The sequence below is a fragment of the Choristoneura fumiferana genome, chromosome 11 (genome assembly GCF_025370935.1).
Source record: "Choristoneura fumiferana chromosome 11, NRCan_CFum_1, whole genome shotgun sequence".
In the NCBI taxonomy this organism is placed as follows: Eukaryota; Metazoa; Arthropoda; class Insecta; order Lepidoptera; family Tortricidae; genus Choristoneura; species Choristoneura fumiferana.
This window is the reverse complement of record NC_133482.1, coordinates 12645324-12663930: the sequence shown is the minus strand read 5'-3', so window position 1 is coordinate 12663930 and position 18607 is coordinate 12645324. Positions and strand designations below refer to the sequence as shown.

The 18607-nt window shown below is 40.3% G+C and overlaps 1 protein-coding gene across 1 annotated transcript in view; it reads right to left on the bottom strand.

Annotated features, from left to right (window-relative positions):
• Positions 1-31: 31 nt before the first annotated feature.
• The window catches only part of LOC141432924 (dihydrolipoyllysine-residue succinyltransferase component of 2-oxoglutarate dehydrogenase complex, mitochondrial-like), a 28132-nt gene continuing 9556 nt past the window's right edge, over positions 32-18607 (bottom strand). The window contains exons 2-10 of the mRNA XM_074094758.1: positions 9126-9220; positions 7053-7187; positions 6446-6608; positions 5780-5965; positions 4512-4672; positions 3474-3632; positions 3279-3286; positions 729-886; positions 32-171 (exon numbers count right to left, since the gene is read on the bottom strand). Of these exons, the coding sequence (XP_073950859.1) occupies positions 37-171; positions 729-886; positions 3279-3286; positions 3474-3632; positions 4512-4672; positions 5780-5965; positions 6446-6608; positions 7053-7187; positions 9126-9220 (1200 nt within the window). The 3' untranslated portion in view covers positions 32-36. The remainder of the gene's footprint in view (positions 172-728; positions 887-3278; positions 3287-3473; positions 3633-4511; positions 4673-5779; positions 5966-6445; positions 6609-7052; positions 7188-9125; positions 9221-18607) is intronic.

Below are 18607 nucleotides of genomic sequence, written 5' to 3'. Positions count from 1 at the left end.
AGTAGGCACAATGGTTTCCATGCTTTGGCCGATGTTCTACATGCCAGCCAAGATTGAAGTTGGGTCTTCAACCCCCGATTTGACCTTCCGTAAGAAGAGGACAGCCTCGCGGCCGTCAATTAATCTGTGGTCGTAGGAGAGAGCTAGGTACATCATCGGCCGTATCTCCACCTGAAAGAGAATAGGTATATAAATAAATAAAAGAACCACAAAAGGAAGACAGAGAAAGGGTACCCCCCTGTAACGGCGGTAAGTATGGATACCGGCGATAACGCCGTTACAAGGGGATACCTTTTCTCTGCAGCTGACTGTACCTAGCCTACTTAGCCATGTTTGCAATTGGCTCATTTTGTTATTCATTTAGCCAATTGGCCAATTGCAAGCAAGACCGTTACGTCAAATAAACCTCACGATACTAACGCCATCTGGCGATATTTCGCCTGTCTTTTAGCCCTCATTGTCTCAGTTCATTGAGGCTTTACTGTCTGTCGCAAGGAATAAGACTTTGGTAGTCAAGACAGAGATCAGAGATGGCTAATGTGATTGCGAACGTCAGTGCGTTAGACAATACGACGTCAGCATGGCTATCGAAATTCGAAAATCGAAGCTCGTGTCGTTCGAGCCCTCTGACACATACTATTTAATACGAGAGCGAGAGGGGCGGTACGATACGAACCTCGACTTTCGAACTTCGGAGCAGGTCCTCTGGGCTTAATGATGAAGCTCACCTTGCTGCCGACGGCGACCGGCCGCTGCACGATGGCGTGCATGCCAAGAATGGCCGACTGCGGCAGGTTGATGATGGGCATGGAAATGAGCGAGCCGAACACGCCGCCGTTGCTGATCGTGAACGTGCCGCCTTGCATGTCCGCTGGGGTCAGCTTGCCTGCCGACAAACGACTCAATGAGGGCTATCGCGTAAGAATTCGCCGCTAGAGGCGCTAGTGTAGCGTGAGGTCTCCGAAATGTCAAATCTCATAGTTTTTGGGTGAGCTACGCTATTTATGGACTTTATTATAATTTGGCTTCAAGGTTCATATTTCTTTTAGGCTGAAATTACCCATTCATTTTTTATTTTTTATTTCGTTAGTAATATCCACAGTTACAGATTTTTTCAATTATCTGTATTCCGAAATAACCCACAAACGCTAATGTGGTTCTCAAATTTGCCGCAAGGGAATATTAAATCTACATATATTATAGAACAAAGCTGATTAGTTACACCATTTATAACTCTTGAACAGCTGGACAGTTATTATGATCTTTGATGTGTGGATTGTAGATTTTGTCTCCGCCCGAATAGCAGAATAGGGGGAGAGAGCGAAGCCGCGGGAATATACTAGTAAGTATATAAAACAATTAGAAATGCCATGTCACTTTAATATTTTGAACTAGATTTTACCCGCGGCTACGCTCGCGCGTGAATCATAAACATTCAATGAAGCAAGCAATCAAGCAAGCATGCTAGCAAGCATTTAAGCAATCATTTAAGCTAGCTTGCAAGCAAGTATGCAAGCAAGCAAGCATGCAAGCAAACATTTAAGCAAGCTGCAAGTGAGCATGTTTCGCTCGCGTGAACATAATCATTTCAAAGAAGCAAGTATGCAAGCAACTAAAAAAGTTATGCTACATCGTTTTGATAGCCGAAGTATCAGGTACGCTACCCTGTTCGACACACTGGAGATCTCTTTAATTGTGTTAGAGAGGGATCTATTAACAAGGAACCCTACGCCACCCTGTGATGTGTTATCATCTCGCGGAAGTACAGAAGGTGGCCCGAGTCTCTAAGATGATGGTGCCCTCTTTATGTATTTCACTTAACTCCTGAATATGCCACCCTTATGTTCTCCAGCTCCACTTCCAACTGCGCTAGAAGAGTCCTAAAAGTCCGTCCGTTCTAGGTAGCCAGGGTCAGTTTACTTAGGTAGCCTTGGATCGACCGGGATTCTTAGCATCCTCTGCCCTACCGTTACCTGAACGCTACTATGACAAGAATAGCGGGGCGACCGGAACTGGGGCCATCTCTTTGCCGTGCGCTTAATTCTGGTAGGGTTTGCCCATAATCCCCACACTGGGCATGCGAGTTGGCGATCGTAGGGCCACAGTTTATGCACCGCCGATGCTGCCAGCCAATCCGGGCCCGGGGACTTAACTGTGCCGATTTGGCTGCGCTATGCCGCAATCAGCCAGCTGCCAGAGCCCAGTCTGTCAGACGGCAGCTGCACCACGGCAGGTAAGGTTGGCTTGGGTCCATAGATGGAGTTGGCACCACAAATAAAAAATGTAAATCTTGAAAAGTTGAAAGTTTGAATACCTCAGACAATTACCATACTAAAGTAAGCTGGGGTATTTCGGGAATCACTTCACTGGAATAACCCTAAAGGGGTAATTCGGAAAAAAAAACTTAAACTATAGCTAGCCTTTAGACTGACACAGTCATTCGCAAAAAACGATTATTTGTCATAACATTAATAGTTCAACTTGTAACTTATCAGGTTTTAGAGTTAGCGGTGTTGGTTATTGTATTTAACTTTTTGGCACAAAAGCACTGCCCAAAAAATATATCACGTCCAACCGATGTCGAGCGATCGCGATATTGGAGAGAAGTCGAGAGCGGTAAATGCTGTTTCATTTAAGATTTCAAGAAGTATGTAATTGATAGATCGCACAGGGTTTCGAGATATTTTAAATTTTGGAATAATCCCGTTTACGGAATTACCCTAAAGCACCTAAATATCCATTTTTGAAGTCATGTCGACGGGCGGTTTCAGACTGGCGTTTTTTTTGTGCGTCTAAGCCCGTTTTTGGAAGAGAGTGTACGCTACAACGCGCTAGCCCTGCTGGCTACTACGAAACGAAACTCGAAACTCGAAGTTCATGTCGCGTGGTCCATCTCGCTCTCGTATTAAATAGTGTAAGTGTCAGAGGGACCGCACAACACGAACTTCGAGTTTCGTAGTAGCCCTGCAGGCGCTTTACTACGAAGTGCAAAATTCGAACTTCGTGTCTTGCCGTCCCGCTGACGCTTGTATTATTTAAAACGAGAGTGAGAGGGACGGCACGATACGAAATTCGAATTATTCTTTCGAGCATTGAAGCTACAAAAGATAGTTTAAGCGCGAGCGAGAACAGTCCTTCCAGACCATTGTTATATTACATTTAACTTAAATCACAATTAACATTGAAAGAAATACACGAAATACGTTCAACTAATACGTTCGCTATTTAGAACTTTATTTAACTTAAAACAATTCAACATGCATTACATTTAGTGTTACTCGCCAAACTGTAACGTTTATCGTTCTTAACCTCCTAACAGCCCGCGTATTTTTTTTTAACATAATGTCTAATCAAATGTCAATTTTTCTTGATTGATATCAAGTTTAAAATTCTTGGATTAAACATTTGACGCTGGGTCTTATAGGACAGGAGTTTAAAACACGGTGTCATTTTTGCGTCAAGAAAAGAATGACCTGTAGACGATGTCCTCTCCAATGATGACGCCGTTGACCACGGGCTGGTCCATGAGCGCGTTGGCAGAGGCCTTCAGGAACGGGGACATGAAGGATAGCTTCACGCCGTACTTCTTCGTGAACGCAGCCAGGTTCGCTTTCCGGTACGCCATTAGTTTACTGTAATGCATAACGTACTTATTTGGTATTGCTTCAAATTTATCTACTATTATCATCATAATCATCATCATATCAGTTGCAGGTGGTAGGACCTTGTACAGGGTCCACCCGGATTGCTACCACCATCTTGCTCGTTAATCCTGCCGTGAAGCAGCAGTGCTTGGACTGTTTGTGTTTCGGCGTGGAGAGTAAGACAGCCGGTGAAATTACTGGCACTTGAGGTATCCCATCTTAGGCCTCTAAGTTGGCAGACAGACGAGCAGACAGTTCACCTGATGTTAAGTGATTACCGTCGCCCATAGACATCCGCGCACCATCAGCACTGCAGATGCAGATGCGTTGCTGGCCTTGCAAGAAATGGCACACTGGCATTTTGAAGGAAGCTATATCGTTGTGAGTTTGTAAAAACTGTTCCATAAATTGCATGTGGGTAAAAAGGAACACTAAAACCACACTGTGGATGCCCGCTACCCATCAAGATGATGTTGATGGAAGCTACTTTCATGGAGAGTAGTGCGGTGATGTAATTTAGCTGCCGGATTCAGCCCGAAGACCTCATCGGAGCACTCCCCGTTGTAGACCATATAGAAAACGCAAAGATAACTAACATCTCTGCGGAGGGCCAAGTTTCCCAGAGAGTATTGGATCACCGATAATACGAGCCGCCCTGCTCTGTAGACGATCAAGTGGGAGGACCAGACCAAAGCTGAGAGCAATACTCCAAGTGAGACCGCGCGATTTTGAGCCTTGTACAGTTATAGACAATGGCTCGGCATGAAGTATCGTCTCGCTCGGCTGAGGACCCCCTACTTTCTGGCAGTAATTTTAGCTTCTCACCAAATGATCACAAAATTGGACCTACAGAAGCATCCCACCCACCTCATGTCGCACTCGTTGAAGGTTGTCAGCATGGCCGTCGTGTTCTGTGCCTCCTTGAGCCGCTCCGCGATGCGCTTGCGCATCTTGTTCATAGGCACGGGGTGCTCGCTGCGGGTACCCGATATAGTCTTAGTGGGGTCGCCGATCTTCTGGGCTGCTAGCTGAATAATTGAAAGGTTTATTAATTCAGACGTTACTTAGTCAATGAACTACGGACCTTTTGAACCTATATTTACGAGTAGCTGCTGCTGGCAACTCTGTCTGTGAAGATTTTGCTTTTTGCTACAAAAGGTTTCCGAAAAATTTCCGTTACAATCCTAAGCCGAGAATAACACAATATTTAGGCCGTGAATCGTGACTCAGTATTACTATTTTTTTATTGTCAGTATTACTTACCTATCTACGAATAAATAATAAGTCAGGAAATGTAACTGCGTTATAAAAATGGCCTTCCGTGAACACGTTTACTAGGAAGTAGGCGGGGTTTAAAAGCGTGTTCTGCGGGTCATTTGACTGACACCTGACATTGCATCACGCGCGCAAACCAATCCCTGCTATCTTTCTGAATTTTAACCAATCAACAAGCACGTCTATTTGCAACCTCGAAAATGGTTTTTATTTGATTCAGAATCATAGGTAAGTCGTTTTGGTTTAAGGATGTGGCCACTTTTTTATGGAATTTATTCTGAGTTACGCTACCTGATTGATTATTATTTATTCGTAGAGTATTAGGTGCTCACCAGACAATGTAGAAGCAAATAGCACTCCGTTACTTATAGAGTGGACCCCGGTGGTTTCTCAGCGACTTGCATGACTGCAAGCGGCCGCTTAGCTTCTAGGTCCGCCGCCAGAGCACGAGCAGCGAAGCGACCGCGGCCCGGCTTCTGGGCCCTGCGTCACGCCTGTTATATCGACCTAAGTCCAGCACTGATGATTGACTGACGACGATGTCTTACCGATGGTCCCGCCACTTTTTTAGCAATATAGCTTGGGTTTTCAGTCCGGCGCCGTGCTTGTTCACCCAAGAACTGTACTGATTGTCTAATTAGCTGAAGACATGTTGATGTCTTACCGGGGATCCGCCGGTTTCTTAGCGACCACGGGCTTGTCTTCTGCTGCGCTTGTTTTTGGGACCTAAGAGTCTCCCCACATCTATTAACGCGGAATCGGAAAAAGCTTTATGTCCACGCAATAAGTGCTAAAAAGTCGATAGATGTGGGGAGATTCTGAGGCCAGCACTGATCGTATATTTGCTGACGATGTCTTACCGTGGGTCCCGCTGGTTTCTTAGCAACTGCGGGCTTGGCAGCAGCAGCGGGTTTGGCCGCTACGACGGCGGGGGCAGCGGCGGGGGCGGGGGCTGCTGCCGGCGCAGGCGCCGCGGGCTTGGCTGCTGGCGCCGCGGCCGGGGCCGCCGCCGGGGCAGCGGCCGGCGCTACGCCTGTTATGTCCACCTGTTGGGGAACGTGGTTTAGACAGGTATATCAAGCTAAAGAACATAAAGGTCTCTACCCATTACACCATATCATCTATAACCGTAATAGCAACGTGTCAGAGGGCCTACTCCGAAATTAGAAAATCGAAGTTCGTATCGTACCGTCCCTCTCACTCTCGTATTAAATAGTATAAGCGTCAGAAAGTCGGAACGACACGAACTTCGATTTTCAAATTTGCGAGTAGCCCCGCAGGCGAAAATATATTTGAAAAGTATGAGAGCGGGCGCGGGTGCAGGTAAAATTCGGCGCACGCGACCCACACAGTGAAGGCTGCTCGTACTATTTTTTAATAGGCATCCAGTCCACCCGCGCCATGCATGCAATCCGCGTCAGCTAGCGTAGGCCCTCAGCTTTTAGATTACATTTTGTTTGCAGAATATTACGTCGGGATGTTACTATGTACACATTTATAATGACAATGAATGCTAGATATGGGACCTGGAACAGCGGCTGCTGCGACTTCACAGCCTGACCCTCCTTGACCAGCAGCTTCACGACCTTCCCGTGGCCGGGAGACATCACGGGCAGCGCCGTCTTGTCCGTCTCGATCTCGAGCACCACCTCGTCCATGGCTACTGCGTCACCTTCCTTCTTTATGAGCCTTAGAATCAAATAAACGATACAATTAGAACGATACCATTTTTAGTATAGGTTTCTAAAATCACATAACTCGAAAGTGGAAAAGATCCATATAGTGCAGCTGTACCTGCAGCTGCACTTTTTTCTACCAATTAGAATTGGTATTTGCATGACGTGTCGTTCTAATACATTTCTAAATCTGAGTGTGATAAAAAATGGTCTTCTGGGTCTGGGGATCATTATTCGAGCGTTTATTTTAGTTGATTTACTTAGGCAGGGGCACATTTTTGTTCACATAGTAGAAGATTCTGTAATAGTTCCCAGTTTATCTAGTAGAAGTACAAGACGTCTAAAAAAAAACGAAAATGTCATCAAATTGTACAACCCATTCTTAAAAAAATGTGAGCACGAAAATTGAGGCGATTGAATCGCTCGAATAATGATCCTGTATATTCTGGGGGCTCACTTGATGTCCCCGGTGGTGACGGAGTCAGGGAACGTCGGGGCTTTCACCTCCTCCACAGCCTGCAGGGCCGCACTGATGTGGAGCCAGCGACACCCATCCGACTGGTGTTCTCTGCTTCTCTGTGATTTGTCGTAGCTGCAAATTTGACCATGGGGGGATTTAAATTGTCACCAGGAGGGAGTGGCTATGTTTAAATGTTATGACGTTACATACATTTTGGGTAGTTAATTGTCGGGCAAGAACTTTTAATAAGACTTAAAAATGGTACCCCTTTTTCCCACATACGATGGCGCGTGACCGTAAAAAAATACTTCCGGAATATAAACTGTAATAGCTGCTCTAAGGTCAGTGCTTTTGCAAATCTTGGTCCAATTACACTAAAGTACCTATGGCGGCCCTTAATAGGTTAAAGATGGTCTTGCGTAAAAAAAAACTTGGAAGGAAACCTAACCAGAGGGGTGGGAGGATTATAATATTGTTTGTGGACGTCTCTCAGAATGCAAGGAAAATAAAGAAAAGTCTTCAACACAACGACGGTGACTAACAGAGTCGGATCTACAATTTGGCCATTTTGGGGTTAATACGTCAAATTTTGAACATGAAACTACCGTGAGACTCACTCATTTTAAATGATACCATAACGGATAACTCACGTCTGAAATCGAGTTTAGCTCGACATGTTTAGGGCTAATCCGTAACCCTTCTTCTGGGAGCAACGCGACTTGGCGGCTGCAGCAACACGCGCACTGAACACAACACGCAAGCGCGCAACACGTACGTCGCGTTGCTCCCAGAAAAAGGATTACGGATTAGCCCGAACAATGACGAGCTAAACTCGATTTCAGACGTGAGTTATCCGTTATGGTATCATTTAAATAGTACGTAATAGTCAATATAAAACAGTATATTTGACTTTCACACAATAATTGCAGATCCGACTCTGTTAATAGTCACCGTAGATAAATGGTTTCGAATATAGGGCCACTTAAGAAACGATGTTTTTAGACAAGGTTTTATTTACATTCAATCAGTGCCGGCTTTAGCCCTTGGTCAAGGTAGAGCGAGATTGTCTACACTACACCGCTTCAGCGCCTCTCAAAAGGCGCCATCAAAATTTTATTACAAGCTTTTATTTAGTTTCACCTGTCCCGTCGTCTGTCTGTCTGTCTATCGGTCTGTCTGTCTGTAGTCAAATCTTGCAAGTTAAATTTGATCAACTTCCACTATTCAGATCGACTTGAAATTTGGAATACTTATGTAAATCGCGTGACAATACAATAATCTAGTAGTGACATCCTGGTAGTCCAGCCAGGATCGTCTTCGCAGGACGGAACTCTTCAACGGTTAATAGCATCGACTTGAAATTTGGTATGCAAATGTAGTTTGCGTGACAATGCAAGTACAGTCAACAAAAAGTACAGTCAGCAAAAAAAGCCTGTATTAAAAATGAAATTTTTATGGTTAGGTTATTTTGCGCTAGAAACGGGAAAATGCCCCTTGACATCTAGAGCGATTGGTCCTCTTGCTCTACCCCAGGGTCGGCGCTGCTTGCATTGTTCTTAAGTATATATGTAAATATTTCAGTTGTCTCCAAATCTTGCAAGTCAAATAGCATCCATTAGTACAGATCGGATTTACTTCTTTACTAAGCAGGTATAGGTAGGTAGTAGGTATTGAATTGTTTTTCTTTTTTTTTATTATGTTTTAGGTAGTGTTTTGCTTATTGTCAGCCACAATACCATTTCCTTCTTCAAGGTGAGGACTGAAAACCAGCAGCTCTGCTGAGTCCTTTACCTCTTCACAAATTATGTTTTATCTGTTTTTTTCTTTGTATTTTGTTGTGTTATATTTTTGGCTTTGTGGATAAATATTCTTTTATTTTTTTTATTTTATTTTTAAGTACTAGCTAGGATGACATACACGGACATTTAGCAAAAAAGTTTGTTGTGTTAAAACTTAATTAATAAAAAGGACACAGCACGGCTGCGAATCTTCAGTTTGGTATAAAACCAGCATTGTTGCAGTATAATATAAATAGATATTATACCTAATATATAAAATTATTTAGCTTACATGAAGCCCGAAACATTATTAATCTGGTTCTTTCTGTGCGGAGGACTGTTGCTGTTGTTCTGCGTTCCATTCCATTCGTTTTTGCCTCGAATTATCTGAAAAAAAATTTTTTTTTTAAATATAAACATATACGAAAAAAGTACAAAGGCAATTTTTCCCTGACAAGGAATCTCATCCAGCTATCCTAGTTAAGAGATAATTGTAAATCATCATCATCATCATCATGTCAGCCGAAAGACGTCCACTGCTGGACATAGGCCTCCCCCAAGGCTCTCCACTCAGACTGGTCTTGTGCGATCCCGCAATCTTAACCAAGTCGTCGCTCCATCTTGTTGGAGGCCTACCGACAGCTCGTCTCCCGGTCCGCGGACGCCATTCGAGAACCTTCTGACCCCATCGGCCATCAGTCCTGCGAGCAATGTGCCCCGCCCACTGCCACTTTAGTTTTGCAATTCTTCGGGCTATGTCGGTAACCTACGTTTTCAGAATTTTTCTCTGCCTACTTCTTTCGCCACAAACATTGGCAGATCAAAAACGAAAGGTCAAACCACTTTAATTTATTTTGGTCTTCCATCTAAAGACGCTACAAAAATATTGTTATTGTACCACCATGTCAAAGTCACTCAAGTTAATCTATGAATTAGGGAATATCTTTATAACTTACAAACCACGCCATTCGACGTCTGAACATGATATGTAGACAATAAAATGAATTTTGTTAGTTATAATAATACGCTAGCATTAATTGTTTCATTGCCGAAAATCTACTTATCACGTCAAACTTGAAGTTTATTTTACTTCTTTATTGAATGACAGAGTTATTTAGCTAATCAAAACTTTATGGGAAAGTCTATTCTAGATTTTTGTATGTCATAAGGTTTTATAAGCTGTAGAGTTAAAACACCTTTAAAACATCTAATGTTTCACACAAGTTAAAATCGTCAAAGTAGTCTACATATTACTTATTACTTCCGTACTTAAAATAGTATACTCGTATTGTTTTAAACTAAATTAAAATGTGTTTGTCTACTCAACGCTAGATGGCGCTAACAGTGCAGTTACGACGACGCGCGCGCGACCGACGAAGGAGGATTATTTGTTCATTGCGTGCGCTGCTAGATAAGATAAGTAACCAAACAACTGTACGGCGAGCGACACTGCTGCGTGATGAAAAGGAAAAACTACGGAAGAACAGGCCAAGTGTGTGTCGGGCAACGCGTAGTGTTGGGTTCCGTACTAATATGCGGCAAATAATTATTCAGTATAAAGTTTACTTAGGCTGCGATAGTTTTCATTTTAAATTAATATGAAAGTATACTCGTACTACCATCATGATATACTTTACATTTTTCAAGCACTTGTTTCTTAAAAATTAGCACTTCAAAGCCTAATATTTTGCAAATGTAGCTAGCTATCCCTAAATCGAAAAATGGTCTTAGCAAACTTCTAATGTTGTTGAAAGATCTTTCCAACGATACCCCACAAACACTATGCGTTTAGACAAGAGAAAAAAACATCCCTGTTTTACGTATACCTAGTACCTCCTTACTACCTATGTAAGTACCGAAAAGTTATTTTTACAAAAAAATATTTTCCACTTGATCGCCGTACCTAGTAACTCGCTGAAATATGGATTTTGATAGTTTACTCCAAGTTCACGCAGGGGTGCAACTTGGCCTCATTACCCTAAACTCTTCAGGGCCCCCGATAGGCTGATGACGGTCTTGGTACCTACTGCATCCAATTTGTCCCAATGAAGGCATCTAGATAAGTGAGCAGTCGATAGTTGCCGGTCCGGTGCCGGCACGATAGATTCCTAATCAAAGATGCGGGCGAATCTTAACTAATTAGAGGGGAGAGACCCCTTTGTGCGCAGGGTTGCCAGTGCAAATCAGATTACGTTTTTATTTTATTTCGGAAAGGAATTTGTTTTGACCTCCGTACAACGACCAACAAACAGAGATGATATTCTATGGACCATCAAAAATGATGTCGCATCTTTTAAATGTTCCACTTTGAACATGTTGTATTTTCTATTATTTTATAATATCCTAATAAATATCCTATTATAAGTAATATTTCAAATGTATATGTGAATTTTTTTGTTTAGTTGTCACGCTTTTACTTACAATATCAAAACCGACCGTAATTAAATTTGGTATTAGAGACATTGAGGCTTTAAGTTATAACTATCTCCACACTGAATTTCATTACGATTGGTTGAGTGAGTACCAACTTTGATCGTGTAAACGTAACAAAAAAAAACATTTTTATAATACAATATACATGTATAAAATATTGAGTATTGAATATTAGTTATAGTAGTCAGCCGCTAAGAAGTCAATCCTGACACCTGTCATCCTGGTACTAAATATGTCAATGTTTTTGTTTTATGACGTATTCAGTATGGGAGTGACACGTGTCAGGATTAACTTCTTAACGGCGGACTACTATAGTTGAATACCGTAACGTTTGTCAATCCTAATTTTAAACTCTTACAAACCTTTTACAAGGGTATATCTATTTTTGTTTATTATTTACTAGCTTTTACCCGCGGCTTCGCCCGCATGAAACTTCGTTATCGCGCGCTGTTTCCTCGGGAACTGTGCATTTTTCCGGGATAAAAAGTAGCCTATGTCACTCTCTGGCCCATAAACTATCTCTATGCAAAAAATCACGTCGATCCGTCGCTCCATTTCGACGTGAAAGACCAACAAACATACAAACACACACATTTTCGCATTTATAATATTAGTATGGATATCACTATTTAAACTTACCACACTGTTGAAAATGTCGATACCTTGTATTCTCTTGTGAAGTTGGCAACCCTGTCCAAGAATTTCAAAACTCTCCATAACGGCGTCTTGAGTGGACAGAGCTCCGCTGCCGTCCAGAGCGCCGTAGATATACGAGAGTCATATTATACACCGCAGCCCCTTTTGGATGCCCTTTAGTAATTAGTTTAAAGTAAATTCCGTAAGGTAGGTACTTTTATGGATGGAATAAAGGTATTAAATTATTGAAATCTAGGAAATTGTATATATTTTTATAATAAAATTCCAAAAAATATTATAAATAAAACAGATACAAAATTCAGATCTATTGTCAAGAAGACGTTAATGTCTAAGGCGTATTATAAAGTTAATGATTATATCATGGACAGGGATATTTGGAAATAATTCCGATCCGCATTAGCGATCCCTTCAAATAGCGAACCTACTGCGTTAAAAATAAAGTTGTGTTAAATACTTGTGATGTATAGATATCATTTAATAATATTGTAAATCTGTTGATGTTGACATTGATTGATTTTTGAGGTACTAGGCAACGGATAAACACACTTTTAGATAGATAAATGTCTATAACCTTAATACCCATTATTTACTCGAGAATAGACATTCGTATTTTTGATACTAGTGTCTGCCCCGATCGGAGATCAAACCCGGAACTTCAAGCTTTGTAATCAGGTTCCCTAACTACTGAGCTATCTGGTCGTCATAAATGTTATGTGTACTTACTCATATATAGGTGCTCTAAAAAGGATATTTGGAATGGAATCCATCCACTTTCATAGTCTATATTTTTAGATAGAAACAACTCAGGGTTCTTCAAATTTTACCACAAAATTATCTTTATTTTGGAATTTCTTTAATTAACGGTTACAAATAGTTTAATAAACAGCTACATGAAAGACCACGCGTTTAAAGATCACTTTGTCTACGATATTTTTTAATGTTTTTAAAATACGATGTGCATATCGCAGTTTATTTTTATGAGTTTCTTATATCATGGTCGGCCCTTAACTGAATGTTCCTCTCATCCACTCAAAGGTAAGGTAGAGATCCCTTAAAGCGATAAGTTCGCCGTACGTGTATGTATCTCAACGTTATTCATTGGGGTGTGTAATGATCGGTATAACAACATTTGATATAATTTCACTGGATTAACAACATTTGATATAATTTCCAAGAAAAGGAGCTTCACTGAACTTTTTTATAAAATAAACCTAACCTAACCTAACCCAAAGTACATCAAATCGAATTAATAATAATAATCCATTTATTTCAATCACAATGCCCATAGATTAATTACAATAGAAATAAGTTTGGTTTTTAAGATAAATTGCATTATATCAAATGAAAATTCTATCAAATAGAAATGGAAATGGTTATTCGCTTTTTCACAAAAATACATTAGTAATACAATTTAAACAAATAAAAAAAAAAAAAAAATTTTTGTGAAATCGCGAAGCGGTCCCAGCTCAGCATAGTGTTGGCCGTGTAGGCCAAATGTTGTTAAATCAATTGTTGCATTATATCAATTGTTGTTATATTCTTCGTGACTCGGTGGAGTTCATTGTGTTACCTTCTTTATTTTCGTACTGTAAAGAATTTACATATAACTTTTCCCGAACCCAGTCCCTATATTGTTAAGACTGGGTATAATGCCTAGTAATTATAACACAGAACCATCCTAGACACCCTTCCTTAGTCACAGTAAATTCACGAAACAGTAGGTAAACCGTAGTCTTAAAACACGGCAGCCGTAAGCAAGTGCGGCCTTAAGTTATTAATACTTCCATGTATTGTTTGAGAGCCGGCGAAACAAAGTGCGGGACGGGCTGGCCGCAGAATGCCGTAAGTGAGAGCTGGGGACTTTTTTTTTCGTATGTCCAGATACAATACAGTAGGTACAAGACTCAATATTGAACAACAACACATAGTAAGCAAAGCACTATAGCGAAGATACAGGTATATGTATAGAGATTTTCCTAGGTAAGCAATAGGCGGCCTTATCGCTTCAGAAAGGAGATACGTGCCCGATTTAAAGTAATCTTTTTTATTTATTTACGGGCTGCTTCACCATCCACTGATTAGTGTTAACTGGCGGTTAGGTGTGATGCCGTCTCTATTTGTTTTGTTCGCGTAGACGGAGACGGCATCACATTTAACCGTCGGTTAACGCTAATCAATGAATGGTGAAACAGCCCCTTAATCTGTAAAATTTGTATTCTTTGAAACAAATGGGATTTGAATGCAGTTTTTTTACTTCTCAACGCAACGCAACGACCCATATTGTAAAAATGACAAAACCTTCACTTTACTTTCAAAAAACAAAAAGCTGAACTAACTAACATTAATCTTTGAGAGCGATTTAATAAAAATCGTCTCAGCGACATCTAATTTAACTAAGCATACAATACAATTTACTAAAAAATACTTAAAAAAAAGATGATACTTTGCATAGGGATGACGTAAAACTAGTTTCCATAACATAACAGATGAACATACTTACGAGCGCTTTAACTAATCGGTTAAGCGTCATTAGCATCCAACATTTATTAGCACAATGGAAAGACAGGTCGCAAGAATTTTGATCACACTAAATTTAGCATCGGTATTGTTTAGTTTTTATAATAATTTCAAAACTCTATTGCCGAAAAAAAACGCTGCGCAAACGTTGAATATTTATCTGGTAGCTAATAGATTGAATTTAGTTCTAATTTTCAGCAGCGTCGATCTGCGTATGGCCCCATCTGCCGGACCAAGTTGTGCCATCTCAGGTAATAAGTAAGCTACTGTTTCAGCTTAAACGATCAGACTTGCCGCTCGCAAACAAGGCGAACCGCACCGAGGGATGGGATGACTAAATATCGATATAAATAAATTTCAATTATTATTAAAGTTCTCCTTAAATTATTCTGTTAAGACTGGGTGATTTGGTAAATTTTGCATGTGTGTGCGATTGTTTGTTACACTGTTATTTCTAAAACAATTAGATGGATTTGTATGAAATTTGGTTTGTAGCTGCATCTCGGGCATAGCGAAAAGTCTCGTAAGAGCCGCGTTAAATTTTAATTATCAAAATTCTAACGTAAGAGCCGCGTTAAATTTTAATTATCAAAATTAAAAACTAATTGTCAATCAAGAAAAGTGACTTTTGCGTAGGTACTTGTTTACTAAATTGAGTTGTACAAGTGTAAAAATATGAACTTATTTAAAGTTTCAAAAATAAGTACCACAGACTCTTATTCCGATGCAATACGGCCGTGGTAACATATTTTTGAGTGGTTCGAATAGATAGGTACTTATTTTTGCACTTAACTGTACACTGGACGTTATGAGTCATTAACTTTTTCGCCGACTTTCCCATGGAATCAGGGTAAACAATCGCTAAGTCTCGACACTGCAATTGGGCAAAAGCGTTCTTCATGCAATACAAATCGTCACTACTTTGAAAATCTCGTATCTCAAATCAATACGTCAACAAAATTGACCTTTGAAATTAAGTTTCGTAAAGTTCAATTAGAAAAGTATCAATTTTGAGCTACGAGCTTTTTTCAAAGTAGTGACGAAATGAAGATCACGATGAATTTTGTGAAGAGCCCCGCAGTCATTTTGTAAAATCTTGAGGTTTCCATTAAACTACAAGACCTCGCTAAAGTAACCGCAGGCAAGGCTAGCAGGTACTTATTCAATAATGTAAAATATTTTTATAATTGCATTGTCACAAAATCTGCACTCCACAGAAGTAGAATTAGTACACTACTATTGTCTACTATGAATTATCACAGAAAAAGAAAACATCGATACGTCCACCCCAACCCTACTAAAACTAGCTGGTCAGTGTGATACTTTCTTCGGCCATAAGTCCGGTCTTCTCTAGTTGGCAACTTGTCGATTTATGGAATACCAGTCGGATTTATAGTTTGTCTTGGACAGAATGCGCCATTAGCATTATTGTCCGAATATTTGTCAATAAATCGTCGAGATATTCTACTTGGAATTTACTTCGGATCGTTTCGATTGGATTGTTCACGGGTTTTTGTCTTGCTATCAGGAGATTAGACGCGTTTTTCGGGTTTGGGGAAAATTTGAGATTTTGTTTTAACTTTTTATTGGTCTAGTGTAAGTTTAGAGCAACATTTATAGAGCAAGGTTTTTTTTTCTTTTAGTTGTTGTGGTGGTGCTGATTTATTGACTGACTGGTATCTAGGGGACGATTTTTGAAACCTTATTGTGTGAAAAAACTACTCAAGCGTGGTAAAATTTTAACAAAAATCATGTCAACGTGTTCAAAATTTTATATGAGTTGTATTTTTCTAGTAATGCTTACATAGATTTTTACAGATGGTTATGGGGGGGGGGGGAAGTTCCGGAGTAGCAACCGCGGGTGGAGCGACGACATCGCTAGAGTTGCGGGCAACCGGTGGATACAAGCAGCCAGTTGTCGTTCATTGCTGCGTTCTAAGGGATGCCTTTGTTCAACAGTGGACATCCTCTGGGTGATAATAATGATGATGATGACTTTCGAGTAAAGTGGTTTCAAAGTAAAACAATTTTTGTTTCTTATTCCATGCAAGTACTTTTTATTAACTTTCTAAAACATCCTCGATTCCAACAATTTATTTTACGCTCGTAATACAATTAGGTATAATGCCTGTGAAGACTTTGACGCGTTTGGCTGTAATTTTAATGTATGATTCAACAGTTCCATTCAATTACTCCTCTTGATCTCCACACTTCCCGGTCCAGCGCAAGAGGAGAAGTCTTTGCCCAGCAGTGGGACACTATTCCAGGCTAGTAAAAAATATCTGTTACTGGCGTGATATCGTAACAACTCGCTTCCCGTCGAGTTGCCTACAATTTATTTATTTATTTTCGGAGAACCAACAGCTTTAATTTACAGAATAAACTTATTTTATAGTATCAATAAAGCCTATTATAGTTATTTTGACGTAACTCCCGTGATGACAAGTACGGCAAAGCTTATAAGTATCTAAAAGTCAGTGGATATCAATTCAAAGACGCACTTACGAGCAATTCACGCTTCTGTCATTCTCCGGGTTGCCTAACAAAAATGTTCATTGCACGCCACTGGCATGTACTTATAGAATACAAAGATTTTCTCCTAGTCGTTGAACTAGAAATATAACCCCTTAGCTTTGTATTGTACTTCGAGTAACAATTTCATTCAGGAGCCAAGGAAGTTCTTAATATATTCCCTCAAGTGTGGCGGAAACGGGACGATACCGCCGGCGGGGATTAAGGTGCCTCCATGTAAGTTTAGAGAGTAAAATTTTCATATTATTTTATTAGAACCCTTTTCCACTTACTTGTTCACACATACTTACACACACACACACACACACACACACATTTAAAATGAATGTATGTATATTATTATTATTATTTATAACAAACACATAACTCGCACCGCACGCAAACATATCTTCGCAAATCTCTGGTGGGAACGTAGCCTTAACAACAATAAACATTTTTTTATTTCTTTTGCATCTAATCATCAGCAAAAACAGAACACTTGTCTTATAGGCTCACTTTGTTGTCTATCCGTCCATATGTCAAGACAAGACCCTTTTTCTCAGGAACGCGTAGAAGTATTATTATTCCCCTTGATGGCGGCCTTAATGCTTGGTTGGCCAATGTCAGTTACGATGACAAGGTTGCGGTTGATTCTACAGAACGCCAACAGTTTGACAGGAGCAAGAAAGTAGAAGTATCAAGCTGAAATTAATACCGAATTGTCAAGTACCCTCGGAGCAGTGAAAAATCAAACTTCTATGTCAACGCTGTCAAAGGATATAGTTATTAGAAAATCGAAATTTGATATGAAGGCAGCTCTTCTAGCACAACTTTATTATCTAATTTTTTTTAGTATAAAAGGTATATTAGGTACAATAAAAAAAAACTAAAACTACATTAAAATTAAATAAGCAAAAAACTAATAATAAATCTAAAAATGGGCCCTGCGGCATGGTACCAAAGATGCTGGCAGCATTTCCCCGCTGGATCGCAAGACTGATGCGTTGAGCGAGGAAACTGCCAGCTCTTCGGTCTCCTGTGGTATCTCTGAGTCTCTTTGATAGATCTTTATCTAAATCCAAGTTATTTGGGAATGTTACCAACAAAAGTAATTAGCTCAGTTATGAGAATAGAATCGAACCTTTAAAGCCATGACCATGGGTCCGGAGACAACCTGTATTTATTTGTCTTGTCTTATAAGACAATGATGTTGAGTGCAAACCGCCCGCAGAGGTACAACAGGCATTGTGACGTCACTCCGGATTTCCGGCACCCGTAAGACTTCCGCGGCGATATATCCCGGGGTTTGGCGACCCCCGCGACCCCCGCGTCGAGACATTCGCACAATCGCTTTTGTCTCACTTGATGATTGAACGCCGTGTTTATTTAAAAATACACGGTGTAATTTTGAACGTGATTAAAAATTAGTGTTTCTAGCTCAGTTAATGTTGGATTTATAATGCATTACCTACTCCATTTTTCGAAATTAGTCGGATAAAATAAAAATTAAATCACGAACTTGATGTATATGTCCAGCATTAACTGAGCTATTTAGAAACACTTGGATCACAGTTAAAATTACACTTAATAGTGGTATATCTACATAAGTATGACAAGTTTCAGCTCAATCGGATGCCAGGAAGTGGTCGAAAAATG